Here is a 16,517-nt window from a genome sequence, read left to right on the forward strand (position 1 = left end):
AGGGGACATAGTAAAGATGCCTTGAGCCCCAGATGGTACTCTTACCATAAGCCCCCCTCACACCCAACATTTGCTATATTACCTAGGTAACTACTGTTTACTTACTTTACCCATACTCTAGAGTCTGTATGGACCCCCTCTGGGTCTGCGCCTTAAGTGAGTGCCCCATCCATCCCCAGCCCCTCTTCATTCTGTCACTAATGGGATCAGTCTTGCTTTCTTCAGGATCTGTTTGGCTGTTGAACTTCTTGCTGGGAAAAATATGTGCAAAAGACATGAGTGAGGTGCCTGCCTAGGGAAAATGAGATGGTTGTAATTTGCAATGACGAGAAGGATAGAGACGGCTGTCAGAGAGCAGAGAAGAACATGTAGCCCTGACTCCTGAGCGAACAGTAGGAGGTCCATGTTGCTGTCATGGCTGGAATCTGCCTGAATAAACTATAATCAGCTTGTCCTATTTAAACCCCAAAACTTTTCTAGAGTGAACTGGGCAGAAAGGAAGCATGAAAATTGTGTGTGGAGGCGGTGACCTAAATTCTGCCCCAGAGAGCAGACAATGCACGTGGTGAAGGTGGCCTGCAAAGATCAGAGGGCTTGTTCTAGGGTTGTCAGCTGGCTTCATATCTAGGTCTGGGTTTATGCCATTGCCATAGAGAAATCAGATCTACAAGACTACAAGTCTTACTTCAATGAAAAAATTACCAACCTACGAAAAACGTTACCTCAGAACAATACTAATACTGAAAACTTCATCAATAATCTGGACTCAAACCCTGGAGAATACCCAGCTGACCGAACCTGGTCAAACTTCACGCTCCTCACCGTTGAAACAGTAACCCAGGCAATCAAAAGGTTCTCCAGCACCCATTGCAAACTGGATACCTGCCCCAGCTACCTACTAAAATCCGCCCCTGACCGCTTCACAACAGACCTCACATCCCACCTAAACTACATGCTCCAACAAGATCTTTTCCCTGAGGAACACAGCAACATCCTACTCACCCCAATCCCAAAAGATACCAAGAAAAAAGCAACCGAAATTACCAACTACCGCCCGGTTGCATCTATACCACTAGCAATTAAATTGATGGAGAGCATGGTGACCAAACAGATTACCGAATACTTGGACAAGTTCTCAATACTCCACGAATCACAATCGGGTTTCCGCCCCCTCCACAGCACCGAATCTGTGCTAGTCACTCTCCTGGCCAAATTCAAGCAGGAAATAGCCATAAGTAAAAGTATACTTCTCCTACAATTTGACATGTCGAGTGCATTCGACATGGTAAACCACAAAATACTACTGAGACTCCTAGACTATTTCGGAATCGGAGGAAACATGCTCAACAGGATCAAAGGTTTCCTAACCACCAGAACATACCAAGTAAAATCAAACTCAAACATATCACCACCTTGGAAAGCAGACTGCGGAGTACCTCAAGGATCACCACTATCACCAATACTCTTCAACATAATGATGATCCCACTAGCCAAGGCATTATCAAAGCAAGGCCTCAAACTGTTCATCTACGCAAATGATGTCACAATTTACATTCCCTTCAGATATGATCTAACAGAAATCATCAATGAAATTAAACTCGGCTTGAATACCATGGATTCATGGGCAAACTCCTTTCAATTGAAACTCAATACTGAAAAAACACATTGCCTCATCCTCTCATCTCAACACAATACATACAAACAAACCAACAACCTTAATCACCCCAGAACACACCCTCCCTATTTCAAACAGCCTGAAAATACTCAACTTGACAATCGACCGCAACCTCACTCTCGAGAGCCAAGTGAACTCCACAACAAAGAAAATGTTCCACTCAATGTGGAAACTTAAATGCTTAAAACCTTTCTTCCCAAGAGAAATATTTCGTAACCTAATACATTCAATGGTACTAAGTTTTGCAGACTATTGCAACGGAATTTACGCTGGATGCAAAGAACAACTCACAAAGAAACTCCAGACCACTCAGAATACAGCAGCCAGACTAATATTTGGCAAATCGCGATTCGACAGTGCCAAGCCCCTCCGAGAAGAACTGCATTGGCTGCCAATCAAAGAACGTATTACTTTCAAAATCTGTACCCTGGTCCACAAAATTATCTATGGCCAAGTCCCAGGATATATGACAGAACTTATAGACCTACCACTCAGAAACACAACCAGATCATCTCTAACATACCTAAACCTCCACTACCCAAACTGCAAAGGAATTAAATACAAAGCAACCTATGTGTCCAGCACACAATTATGGAACGCATTGCCAAAAGTTGTGAGGACAACCTGCGACCACCTAAACTTCAGGAAATCATTAAAAACCTACCTGTTCAAAAAGGCATACCCCGCATACCCAACATAAATGCCTGCACTCTGCAACACAACATAACCAAAGCTTGTAATGGACACTACATAATCTTTCCTCTCCTTGATTCCCATTGTAACTGAAACATATGTTCCTTACTCAACCACAATACCACCTGTATTTGTTTCTTTACCGGACTTGGTGAACGCCTCTACAGTACTATGTAAGCCACATTGAGCCTGCAAATAGGTGGGAAAATGTGGGATACAAATGCAACAAATAAATAAATAAATAAATAAATATTGAGCAGGAGATAACCAGTTATCTCCCGCTGAATGTGGTTAGCGGATAGCTGCTAACCAGCTGTATCATGTAGCTTGTTAAGCACAGATATTCAGCTACGAACCAGCTATGTTTAGCTGTTAAAATAGGCTGCATAAATAGCAGACCTTTCTTTAACCACTAAGCACTTACCCTCCTGTTTACTAAGCTGTGCGGTAATGCCGATACAGCCCATTCAAAGTGAATGGACTGTGTCAGCATTAGCGCACGGCAGCTGCTAGCACAGCTTAGTAAAGAGGGGGGGGGGGGGGGTTAACTGGTTAGCACTGAATATTGTCTTAACCAGTTAAGTTGCTGTGGTCAGAAATGAAACCGGATACTCAATGGTGGTCGCCGGAAACGGCCCGACATTGAATATCCGGGTTTAACGCCAGCTGCGGACAGCAAATGCACTGCCCACCCGCCACTGAATATCGGAGGGGAATACAACCTTAACCAAAAGATTGCCAGACCGCTTCTGCCCGGGAGACGCTGATCTTCCTTCCTAGTCGGCCGCTCACGTTGCACGCCCATCCCTGCCCGGTCCAACCAAACAGGAGACGGAGCCAGAGACCTGCGGCCCTGTGGAGCCTACCGACGGCTCGTGAGGCCCTCCTCAGCTTGGTGCCCAGACCTATCAACCCGACCACGCGGACGTGACCTACCCACGTAGCGGCGCCTGAAGCACCCAACCGGGGGACTCCATCGCCGGCCAGCACCACTTGTCCAGGTCCAGACAGCGAACCAACATGGTGGAACGGATCTCCTTTGACTGACGAGACAAAGTGATTGATGTTTTCTGCCACAGATCATCTGGATTCCAGTGGCTTGGTTGATGCCTTCACTGGTTTGCATCTGGCCATTCAGAAAGGCTCTTCATCAGCAAACCCTGCTCCAGATCGTTCCAGTCTGTCTTTTCCTGCGTGTCCAGTCCTGCGGCTCGGCTCCCCTCTACTCCAGCTTATACTAGTCCGCCTGATCCAGCTTGTTCCAGATCTACTGCCCAGCTCTCCTCTGCTCCACATTGTTCCGGCCCGCCTGATCCAGCTGGTTCCAGCTTCCTCCAGTCCTGCCGCTCAGCTCTCCTCTGCTCCAGCCTGCTCCAGCCTGCCTGATCCAGCATGTTCCAGCCCTGCTGCCCATCTCTCCTCTGCCCCACCTTGTTCCAGTCCATCTGATCCAGCCAGCTCCAGCTCGCTCCAGTCCAGCCGCCCAGCTCTCCTCTGCTCCAGCTTGTTCCAGTCCTTCTGTCCCAGCTTGTTCCAGCCCGCCTGATCCAGCTTGTTCCAGTCCTGCTGCTCAGCTCTCCTCTGCTCCAGCTTGTTCCAGTCCTAACTCAGCTTGTTCCAGTCCAACTGCTCCAGCTTGCTCCAGTCCGCCTGATCCAGCTTGCTCCAGTCCATCAGTTCCAGCTTGTCCCAGCATGTTCCAGTCCATCTGCTCCAGCTTGTTCCAGCCCGCCTTGTTCCAGTGCAACTGCTCCAGCTTGCTCCAGCCCGCCTGATCCAGCTTGCTCCAATCCGTCTGTCCCAGCTTGTTCCAGCCCATCTGCTCCTGTTTCTGCCTGCCTGCCAGCCAATCAACCAACCTGCCTGCTTGTCAGCCCTTCAACTTGCCTGCTTGTCTGTCCATCAATAACCTGCCTGCCTGCCTCCTAGCTTGCACAACTACCTGCCTCCCCGCCTGCTGCTTTGCCAGCCCATCACTCTCCTGACTGACTGCTCACCCTTCAACCTGCCTGTCTCCCAGCCCATCTACCTGCCTGCCCCAGCCCAGCAACCTACCTGCCTGCTTGCCCCCATCAACCTACCTACCCGCCGCCAGCCCCTCTACCTACCTCCTCACCTGCCAATCTGCCTGTCAAACCACCAATCCGCCTGCCAAACCACCTGCCTACCCACCAGTCTACCCACCTTCTGTTCCAAATCGTTGCCTGCTGTTCCAGTTTTAAGCCTCCAGTCCGGCTTTCCTGCCCTACCTGTTGCGTAACAACTCAATCACTACATATGCACCTGTAAACATCTCAGTCACTACTTATGGCCCCCTTACACATTCTCTTCCTTGCCCTGTCCCTTCCTAACCTTTTCCCCCTCCCACCACCGCTGTATACCACATGATCTCACTGCCCATCCATGTCCTCTCCCGTCCTGCTCACTACTGCAACACCCACCACCTCACCATCTCTACTGCCTTCCTCCTCCTTCCTAGCTCTCAACCTTCAACACCTCCTCCCTGCCATGAACCCTTCCCCATTCCTCCTAAGCGCACCCCGTCTTCGTCGCCCTACCTCCCCCACCCTCCTCCGCACTCTCTTGCTCCTTCTCCTGCTATCCGCGGGAGACATCAATCCCAACCCAGGTCCCCCACATCTGTCCTCGTCCTCGTGTCATCCATGCAAACGTTTCCGCGATGCCTCCAATCTCATCTCTATTCCCCTCCTCCCTCCCCTTCTTGTGTGCCCTGTGGAATGCCCGCTCGGTTTGCAACAAACTTTCCTTCACCCATGATCTCTTCATCTCCCGCTCCCTTCAACTGCTCGCCCTAACTGAAACCTGGCTCACCCCTGATGACTCTGCCTCAGTCGCGGCCCTATGCCATGGAGGTTATCTTTTCTCCCATTCTCCCCGCCCAGCTGGCCACGGTGGCAGCGTCGGGTTACTACTTTCACCCTCCTGCAGTCTCACTGCTTCTCATCCTTTGAAGTTCACTCCATCCGTCTATTCTACCCACTGCCCTTCAGAATTGCAGTCATTTACCGCCCCTCTGACAAGTCCCTCTCTTCCTTCCTTACCGACTTCGATGCCTGGCTCTCCGTTTTTCTTGAGCCCTCATCCCCATCCCTCATTCTTGGAGACTTTAACATACACACTGATAACCCATCCGACTCATACGCTTCTCAGTTCCTCACTCTAACATCCTCTTTCAACCTCCAACTGAGCTCCACCACCCCCACTCATCAATCTGGCCACTGTTTTGACCTCGTCCTCTCCTCTACCTGCTCACCCTCCAATTTCTGCGCCTCAGCTCTTCCTCTCTCTGACCATCACCTGATCACCTTCACACTTCATCACCCTCCCCCTCAGTCCCGCCCAACACTAACCACTACTTCCAGGAACCTCCAGGCTGTCGACCCTCCCACCTTATCCTCCTGTATCTCCAATCTCCTCCCATCCATCATGTCCTCCGAGTCTGTCGACAAGGCTGTCTCCATTTACAATGCCACTCTCTCCTCTGCTCTGGACACCCTTGCACCATCTATCTCCCGTCCCACAAGGCGTACTAATCCCCAGCCCTGGCTGACCCCTTGCACCCGATACCTTCGCTCCTGCACCCGATCGGCTGAACACCTCTGGAGGAAATCTCGCACCCATACTGATTTCATTCATTACAAATTCATGCTATCCTCCTTCCAGTCCTCCCTATTCCTCGCCAAACAGGACTACTATACCCAATTGACTAATTCCCTCAGCTCTAACCCTCGTCGTCTCTTCACCACCCTTAACTCCCTCCTCAAAGTGCCCTCTGCTCCCACCCCCCTCACTCTCTCCTCAATCACTGGCTGACTACTTCCACGACAAGGTGCAGAAGATCAACCTAGAATTCACCACCAAACCTTCTCCTCCTTTTCACCCTATAACCCACTCCCACAACCAACCAACCCAGGCCTCCTTCTCCTCTTTTCCCGACATCACCGAAGAGGAAACTGCCCATCTTCTTTCCTCCTCGAAATGCACCACCTGTTCCTCTGACCCCATCCCCACCAACTTACTTAACACCATCTCTCCTACTGTCACCCCCTCCATCTGTCATATCATCAACCTTTCTCTCTCCACTGCAACTGTCCCTGACACCTTCAAGCACGCCGTAGTCACACCTCTCCTCAAAAAACCATCACTTGACCCTACCTGTCCCTCCAACTACCGCCCATCTCCCTCCTACCCTTTCTGTCCAAAATACTTGAGCGTGCTGTTCACAGCCGCTGCCTTGATTTTCTCTCCTCTCATGCTATCCTCGATCCGCTTCAATCCGGCTTTCGCCCCTACACTCGACAGAAACGGCACTATCTAAAGTCTGCAATGACCTGTTCCTTGCCAAATCCAAAGGTCACTACTCCATCCTCATCCTCCTCGACCTATCCACCGCTTTTGACACTGTCAATCACAATTTACTTCTTGCCACACTGTCCTCATTTGGGTTCCAGGGCTCTGTCCTCTCCTGGTTCTCCTCTTATCTCTCCCACCGTACCTTCAGAGTACATTCTCATGGTTCTTCCTCCACCCCCATCCTGCTCTCTGTTGGAGTTCCTCAGGGATCTGTCCTTGGACCCCTTCTCTTTTCAATCTACACCTCTTCCCTGGGCTCCCTATTATTACTACTACTACTATTTAGCATTTCTATAGCGCTGCAAGGCGTAAGCAGCGCTGCACAAACATAGAAGAAAGACAGTCCCTGCTCAAAGAGCTTACAATCTAATAGACAAAAAAAAAAGTAAGCAAATCAAATCAATTAATGTGTACAGGAAGGAGGAGAGGAGGGTAGGTGGAGGCGAGTGGTTACGAGTGAAAAGCAATGTTAAATAGGTGGGCTTTCAGTCTAGATTTAAAGGTGGCCAAGGATGGGGCAAGACGTAGGGGCTCAGGAAGTTTATTCCAGGCGTAGGGTGCAGCGAGACAGAAGACGTGAAGTCTGGAGTTGGCAGTAGTGGAGAAGGGAACAGATAAGAAGGATTATCCATGGAGCGGAGTGCACGGGAAGGGGTGTAGGGAAGGACGAGTGTGGAGAGATACTGGGGAGCAGCAGAGTGAGTACATTTATAGGTTAGTAGAAGAAGTTTGAACAGGATGCGAAAACGGATAGGGAGCCAGTGACGTGACTTGAGGAGAGGGGTAGTATGAGTAAAACGGCCCTGGCAGAAGACGAGACGGGCAGCAGAGTTTTGAATCGATTGGAGAGGAGAGAGGTGACTAAGTGGGAGGCCAGCAAGAAGCAGATTGCAGTAGTCTAAACGAGAGGTGACAAGGGTGTGGATGAGGGTTTTGGTAGAGTGCTCAGAAAGAAAGGGGCGGATTTTACGGATGTTGTAAAGAAAGAAACGACAGGTCTTGGCGGTCTGCTGGATATGAGCAGAGAAGGAGAGAGATCTCATCTCATGGTTTCCAATATCATCTTTATGCTGATGACACCCAGCTTTATCTCTCCACACCAGACATCACTGCGGAAACCCAGGCCAAAGTATCGGCCTGCTTATCCGACATTGCTGCCTGGATGTCCAACCGCCACCTGAAACTGAACATGGCCAAGACCGAGCTTATTGTCTTCCCACCCAAACCCACTTCTCCCCTCCCTCCACTCTCTATCTCAGTTGATAACACCCTCATTATCCCCGTCTCATCTGCCCGCAACCTCGGAGTCATCTTCGACTCCTCCCTCTCCTTCTCTGCGCATATCCAGCAGATAGCCAAGACCTGTCGCTTCTTCCTCTATAACATTAGCAAGATTCACCCTTTCCTCTCTGAGCACACCACCCGAACTCTCATCCACTCTCTCATTACCTCTCGCCTTGACTACTGCAACCTACTCCTCACTGGTCTCCCACTTAGCCACCTATCCCCCCTTCAGTCCGTTCAGAAATCTGCTGCACGTCTTATCTTCCGCCTGGACTGATATACTCATATCACCCCTCTCCTCAAGTCACTTAACTGGCTTCCGATCAGGTACCGCATACAGTTCAAGCTTCTCCTACTAACCTACAAATGCACTCGATCTACAGTCCCTCCTTACCTCTCTACCCTCATCTCCCCTTACGTTCCTACCCGTAACATCCGCTCTCAAGACAAATCCCTCCTTTCAGTACCCTTCTCCACCACCGCCAACTCTAGGCTCCGCCCTTTCTGCCTCGCCTCACCCCATGCTTGGAATAAACTCCCTGAGCCCATACGCCAGGCCCCCTCCTTGCCCATCTTCAAATCCCTACTCAAAGCCCACCTCTTCAATGTCGCCTTCAGCACCTAACCACTGTACCTCACTTCAGGAAATCTAGACTGCCCCAACTTGACATTTTGTCCTTTAGATTGTAAGCTCCTTGAGCAGGAACTGTCCTTCTTTGTTAAACTGTACAGCGCTGCGTAACCCTTGTAGCGCTCTAGAAATGTTAAGTAGTAGTAAAAGAAACCTTAAATTAAAAAAAAAAAATTAAGAGGAGAAATCCAGGTGTCATTTTACGAAGCTGTGGCAAAAGGGGGCCCGCAGCAGGTAAAAAGCAGATCTTTCTTTTTTGTAAGTTTTACAAATCGTATTCCACCAATGAGCTGGATTTAAAACAAGTTAATTTTTTTCCCAAGTGCTTAGTAAATGTTGAATGCAGAAACTATTACATTAAACAGTGTGGTCGTTTGATCGATTAAATTTATTTGGCTGTAAATATCTATGATAGATAATATCATACATAGGGTTATGATTGCATTTTATTACAAGGCCAACAAGCATTATACTCTGATAAACCTGATTTCCATTTCTTGTAAAGTATCCACCAGGTAGGATGGGCCATGAAATGTAGACTGATTGTGATCTAATGTGGATCTGTTCATTTGTTTCCAGACTTTAGTTAAAGTCTGAGTCATCCATTTTTAGTTGTAGATCATTTCCCATTTTTAACCAAACCTTTTTGGTATTTTGAGTAGGTCTAAGTAGCATTTTAAAAGTGATGGAGACAGTTTTCCCCATGTTGAATTCCAACTGACTCTTGGTATTAAACATGGGGAATCACTTATCAAACATATAAATGGCGAGTGTCGTACTCACTCGCAAATGCGCAGTAGAGAGCCTCTCTGTCCCGCCCCCATGTCAATACGTTATGATGGGGGCAGAACAGAGAGGGTCTCTACTGCGCATTTGCGAGGGACGAAACCGCCGTCGCTAACGCTCCTCCCACCCTCTACCCGGCCGGGCCCTCGCTCCGCTATTGAAACAGCGAGGGAACGCAGCACACAGCTCTGCTGAGCTGCCGTCCTTCCTTCTTCTCTGCCTGTGTCCCGCCCTCGATGACGTTACATCACACGAGGGCGGGACGCAGGCAGACAAGAAGAAGGAAGGCCGACGGCAGCTCAGCAGAGCTGTGAGCTGCGTTCCCTCGCTGTTTCAATAGCGGAGCGAGGGCCCGGGCCGGATGGAGGGGTGGTGGCGACTCGGAGGGGGGGGGCGAGCTCGGCGGCGGGGGGGCCTTGCAGCAGCGACGGGAAGGGGCTTTCAACCCCCCCCCCTTTCCTATGCTAGCCCGTTTTTACGGGTTCAACGGCTAGTAGATGTAGAGCCTTCCAAGTTATCCAGTTCCAGGAGGGAGACTGTAGACTAGGCCTGGATTTCTGCCAACATCATAGTGCAGCACTGATTTCAATGGGAGGGACTACAAATCCTACACTGCTTTGGCATATAAGTGTAGAACCAGGACTGGCCAAAAGGTCTCCTTCCTGGAACTGGGTAACTTGGCAGCTCTGTAGATAAGATAACTCTTCATTCTTAAAATGGATCTTTGGATCAGGGCAGGATTAAGGCATAGGCAAACTAGGCATATGCCTAGGGCCCTCTCATGCATGCTAATTCAGTGGCTCCTAAAGCAGGTTTTTGCTTTGGCAAAAGAAGTATGGGTGTGAGAATCAGTAAAGAGAGAAGGGGGGGGGGGGGTCCCTCTTGGAATGGGTAACTTGGCAGCTCTGAGTTTGCCTGTTCTCTCCACCCCTGGGCAGTGTTCTCCATTCTGTGTTTCTTACCTGCTGCTTCCTCCTCTGTCACTTTTCAGAACTCTGGGGATCCCATTTGTGAACATTTTAAAATGAATTCATTATGAAGATAGGGGCCCCATACATTTGTTTCAGAGCTGCCAAGTTACCTATTCCGGGAGGGAAACTTTTTGTCCAGTCCTGGTTTTACACTTGCATCCCAAAGCAGTGTAGTATTTGTAGTCCATGATTCTGGCAATTGAAATCAGTGCTGAAGGTCCCATAATGCACCAAAAAGTCTTCATCCTGGAATGGGTAACTTGGTAGCTCTGTTGTTTGCCTCAGGCCCACTAAGAGGTTAATCCTGCACCACAGATGCTAAGTTACCCAGTTTCAGGCTGGAGATTTTGGGACAGTCCTGGATTTTTTACAACCCTATCCTGTGGCACTGATTTCAATGGGTAGGATCAGGCACTACAACTTCCACACTGCTTTGGGATGTGAGTTTAAAACCAGGCCTGTCCCAAAATCTTCAGCCTGGAACTGGGTAACTTGGCATCGCTGTGCTGCAGCATAAGATATTTCATGGGATCCCACTGATTTTTGTAGAGAGAAGCCGCAGAACAGAAAGAAAGAATCAAGAGGGTGAGAGAAAGTAGCACCTGTGCAGATCCACCCACCTATCTGATATCTTTCTGTGTGTGCTCTGGCCTCACACCCTTCTTCCCTTAGGGTTTTAACATTTCCTGGGTCTGTCATAGGGCGTGGACAGGCTAGGATGTCTCTGGGGCTTGTTAACCCTTTCAGGTAAGCTATTCACAACCTCACGTCACAGCTGCAGAACTTGTCTGGCTGGATCAGAGCTTTTAGATTATGCTGTAGGAAAATATTGAGTGTCAGGGTGGCCTGCTCTTTCCATTGCATGGTTTTATTTTCTGCCATTCTGTATCTTAGGAAGTCCTATCTAAAAGTTAGCACTGAAACATGATTCAAAACCTCGCAGCATGGATGATCTTTCACTGCTCAAAGTACGATAGCGTCTCCCCATTGTTAGTTAAGTTGCATTGGTTACAGGTTTGAGCAAGAATTCATTTTAAAGCACTGTGTCTTGTATTTAAATTTTTATATGGAACCCATTCTACTGATTTTTTTTTTTTTTTTTTTTGGGGGGGGGGGGGGTGGTTTTAAGACTCAAAAGACTTGTTTCATCTAGAACTTGCAGCTTCATGCTTCTGGTATTTCCATCTGCCAAATGCATTCCTTTTAAAGTACTATTTTCTGGATCATTTCTCTTTTCTGCTATTCATCTTTGGAACAGTTTACCAGTATAGTTACGTTTTATACTGAATTTATTAGCTTTTCAGGAAGCTTTAAAAACATATTCTTTTTCTAATTGTAATAGCTGTTTTATTTTGTTTAGTTTCTTTGTCTTGTTTTCTTCAGCTGTTACATATATCAGGATGTAACAAGAAAATTTATCAGTTTATATTCTCTTGTACCTTGCCTTGAATTTCACTTTTGGAAGATTTGGCGGGTTAGAAGACCCAAATAACATCATAGCAAGGCCAGAATAAAGTCCCCAGTCGAGGTCTTATCCTTCCATGCTTCTCAGAATTGCTTGTAAAAGCCATTTTTGAGAGTCCGCTTTAAATAATGGCAATTGTCAGCTCTGATTTGTAATACCCTTTGGGTTCTGCAGTACAGAAGACAGGCTTCCAAAATGATGAGCGTATAGGGCAGTGGTTCTCAACCCAGTCCTTTGGCCTCACCCAACGGTTACAATGAAAATGCATGACATAAATTTGCATGTACTACCTTCAGTGAATGAAAATCTGTCTCATGCCTATTCATTGTATAAAGCCTGAAAACCTAACTGGCTGGGTGTGCCCAGAAGACTGGGTTGAAAGTGAAATACACTGGTAAAGGGAGATGCTGCAGGCTGATACCAAACCTTTATGAGAATGACCAGAGCATGTAAAAGCCTTAGTCTGAAAAGGAAAACCTTAAATTTTGGGGGTGAGAGAAATGGGATTGTTGTCTGACTCCATCATAAGGAAGAGGCTAATCCAGTCTTGGTTTTACCCCAGTGCCTGCATGGACGAGAAACTCAGTAAGAAAATGAACTACAAGTCCATACAGGCACTGGGGTAAAACCAGGATTGGATTGGTCTGTTTCTTATGACATGGAGTCAGATGGCAATCCTAGAGGAAAGACATTTTTACCAGTTTTTTCTCTCTGTGGATCAGGCTGTAGGGTACACTGCTGTGTTTTAACACAGGGTTTCAGTCCTGGGGACCACTACAGTCGGTCAGGTTTTCCAGATACCCATCATGAATATACACGAATACATTTGCATACACTGGATACCCAACATGTGCTAACTTATTTCATGTCTATTCATTGTGGCTATTCTAAAAACCCGATTGGCTGTGAAGGGCCCCAGGACACTATTGAGAAGCCCTAGGTGATGGTTTGAGTGCCTCTGTCTGTATAAAGGTGTTATCACCTGCATGGATGCCCAGAGCAACACAACGTAGGCCAGTGATATGAGTAGCGCAGCACCTTCTCATGCTATGTAACACACATTTATTATGGATACCCTGAAAAGCTGACTGGCGGGTGGTTCTCCAGTACAGGTTTGAGAATCACTGCTTTAAACAGCTGACCCAAAGAATGCAGAGTGGGAATTGAAAAGGAGGTGGGGTGTACACTGAATTGCGCAGGTGCCCAATGGTGGGATATGCTTTCTATTAATGTGGGCAACTTTCCTACATTGATAGGGAAACCATGTGCAAAGTGAGTGACTATGGCGAGAGCCCAGATCACATCAATGGAAATACATACAGTGGTTTCTGGTTTCCTAGAATCGTTTGCGTTTCTTTTGGGGCCTTTAGATGGGACCTGTGTGGTCTAAAAATCTTCATGTGTTACCTCTAGATTAATCTCTTTAGTCTGATTTAAAAGGTCTTTTGGCTTAGCAAGTATCCAGTTTTCTCTAGATTCAATCCTGGTGGGATCCCTGTATCACTATATAAATGTGCACACACCCCTCCTCACACAAATTTTGCAAGCAGGAAAGATGTTCCTAGAGTATTTGGCAGCTTCATTTTTTTTTTTTTGGGGGGGGGGGGGGGGGAGGGTTCCTGGAACCAGTAACAGTCTTCCTGGTTTTTGGGCCTCCCAGAGTATCCCTGGCTTCCTCTCTCACCTTCCCACTGTCCTGTTTTTCCTTCTTTTTGTTGCTCTTGATCTGGCCTCTGTTCAGGGCCTTCTGCTGAGGGACAGCAGAGGAAACACCACAGGGTTTATTTCCCAACTTCCCCCCTGTCCCCGTGCCACCTCATTCTTTCCCGTGTGAGGTTTGCCGCCTTCATTGCCTAACCTAAAATAGAATGAATAGCAAAGGCCGGAAGACAGCTGTTGCTTAAACCAAGAGGAAAGAAAGATGGTGCAGAAAAAGTCCTTTTGGCGAAGGTCTCTGTTTAGAGACCCAACTATCCCACACCCAATTTGCGCCCCCCCCCCTTCAACATTCACGTATGCTCTGCTGACTTAGGTGTCACAGTACTTTTGTTTTCCTGTATTCCAGAGGTGTTAAACTGCAGTCCCAGAGGTTTTACAGGATCTCAGTAATGGATATTCATGAGAGAGAGTTGCATATTCTACCTCCATTGTACGCAGTTATAAATATTCATCAGAAAGATCCTGAACACCAAACTAATCTGTTGTCCTCTAGGGTTGCAGTTTTGACCCCCTTCTTTGTTGTACTTTTTGTGCTGTAGTGATCAGATGAAGGGTTTAGCTTAGTGATGCCCAAACCTGTCCTGGGGGAGAACCCCAGCCAGCCAGGTTTTTTCAGGATATCCATATGGAATATTCATGAGATCAATTTGCATACACTGCCTCCTTGGTATGCATGTTTGTTGTGGATATTCTGAAAACATGACTGGCTGGGGTTCTTCCCCAGGACAGGTTTGGGGATCACTGTCTTAGCTAGTCGGAAATTAAGCTGATTTCAGAGTGTAAAATCAGGGACTATAGGTACTGCACTGCTTTGGGATGTAAGTTCAAAACCTGGGTTGGCCAAAAGTCTCCTGGAGCTAAACAATGAGGCAGCTCTGCAAAAAACTGAGATTTTTTTTTTTTAGCAGAAATACTTGGCACAGCTGGTTTGCCCACGTTCATGGTAAGAAGAAAGCTAGCAGCTCCTGAGAAAATACTTATTTCAAGTAAGGGTACAGCTGAATAGGATAGAGGCCATCTTTTTACAAGACTAAGCAGCTTTCTTCTAGCAGTGATGCTGCTGTATCAGATACATATTTTTTTATTTTGCTAGAACTGTTTCAAACAAATAGGAGAAACAGTGTAGAGTGATTAGTGGGACTGCCTTTTTTTCCCCCCTAAACATTTTGGCATTAGATCCATGTGGTTTCCAGATTTTATCCAGATATGAGTAGAAAAGTTTTTCCCAGAGCTTCCAAGTTACTTAGTTCCAGGCTGGAGATTTTGGGACAAACCTGGATTTCTGACCAACCCATCCTGGTGCATTATGGGACTTGCAGTACTGATTTCAATGAGCAGGATCAGGCACTACAAATACCACACTGTTTTGGGATGTAAGTTCAAAACCAGGACTGGCCCAAAAAATCTCCAGCCTGGAACGGCTATGTTCAACCTGTACTGCCCCACTTGGGAGTTTAGTAGGTGGTGGAGATTCATTGATTGGTGGTCTTTTGGGATTGGATGCAGTGGGGGCTGGGTGGTGGTGTGTATTCGTGGGCCCTTATTCCTTTCTTCCTTATGTTCACCCTCTCTCCCCTCAGTATTATCTCCCCGTTTCCAACTCCAGCCCTCACCCGAGTCCCAGGCATCTCTCCTCCCCCCCCTTATTGATTGGTGGGGCCTGGACTCTGTGCGAGCCGCACTGCTGTTCCATTTGTAACTTCTGAAGCTGATGGGATCTTGGCCCCTCACCAGCTGCACCGCTTGGTGCCGCCAGGGGCACATCTTCTTGATCTAAGAGGCTCTGGCTTCCTGCTGGCAGCATTGCTGGGTTCTAGCAGCAGTGTGTTGTCTTAGAGACTGAGGGACCCTGGCGTCCCCGACCGCTCATTGAAAACTGAGTGGCGTGGCTGACTGCACAGGAAGGAAACCATGAGAAAAAGCAGCACACACATTTCCTCTTATTAATCATGGTTTACCTCTCTTGTAAATGCAGTTGCTGTAGGTTGAATGCCTCAGGAGACAATCTGTATGCAGGCTTATAAAGCAATTACATAACTGTTTTTTTTTTCTTTTTAAAAGATGATAGATCCTGGGAACTGGGGAAGGCTGTATGTTCAGATGCTGCATTAGGAAGAGCTTGCCTTTCATAGCTTCTCATTTTGCTTTGACAGGGAACGCTGGAGGTCAGCCTGACTGAGCCTGTACGTGCGACCAACGGTTGTGAACGGTAAGAGACGCAAGTTACTCAGCTGGCATAGTCACCCTCACCTGGAGCACCTAGCTGGCACAGGCTGGCTCAAAGCCCTTATTTCCATCGCTAGTACCTGTATTTAGAAGGTAGCTTCTGTGAAACTCACAGTTTTCATGAATGCAGTGATAAGAGGTTGTTATGGGGAAAACGAAACATTTTAGGATGCCAATTGATGCAGGTTCTTTGACTTCTGTTATTTATTGGCTCTGTTCACTAATTATTTAAAACAGTTTTGTACATGTTCAGTTACTGCAGATCAGTTACTGCAGAGTGAAACTAGAAGGTAATGGAAAGGCTGTTTTACATCAGTCGGCTCAGGAAAAAGACAGCCTGAACTTTCTTCTCTTGTCACTATGCAGGATTCAGTGCATCAGAAGAAAAAGTGATATTTTAGTTTACTTTATATTCAGGTACATTAAGGGGCCCTTTTACTAAGCTGCAGTAGTGGCGGCTGTTTTCGCTGTGCACCAGGGCCCCCTTTACCGCATTGGGTAACAAATGGAAAAAATTAAAATGCAGTTTCAAAGGGAGCACATCGCCACCCATTGAGGTGGCAGTAAGGGCTCCTGCTTTAACCCGGCAGTAATCAGGCCAATATGCGCACTACCCGATTACCACTGGGCAACCCCCTGCAGTAAACGGCACACACTGGGGGCAGAACTACCGCCAGCACCCGCATTGGGCTG

At 47.6% G+C, this 16,517-nt stretch overlaps 1 protein-coding gene across 1 annotated transcript in view; it reads left to right on the forward strand.

Annotated features, from left to right (window-relative positions):
• Nucleotides 1–16,517, forward strand: part of PLEKHH3 (pleckstrin homology, MyTH4 and FERM domain containing H3) — a 261,085-nt gene that overhangs the window by 36,453 nt on the left and 208,115 nt on the right. The window contains exon 2 of the mRNA XM_030220491.1: nt 15,752–15,807. Coding sequence (XP_030076351.1) covers nt 15,752–15,807 — 56 coding nt within the window. The remainder of the gene's footprint in view (nt 1–15,751; nt 15,808–16,517) is intronic.

This window comes from Microcaecilia unicolor, chromosome 12 (assembly GCF_901765095.1).
Source record: "Microcaecilia unicolor chromosome 12, aMicUni1.1, whole genome shotgun sequence".
Taxonomy (NCBI): Eukaryota; Metazoa; Chordata; class Amphibia; order Gymnophiona; family Siphonopidae; genus Microcaecilia; species Microcaecilia unicolor.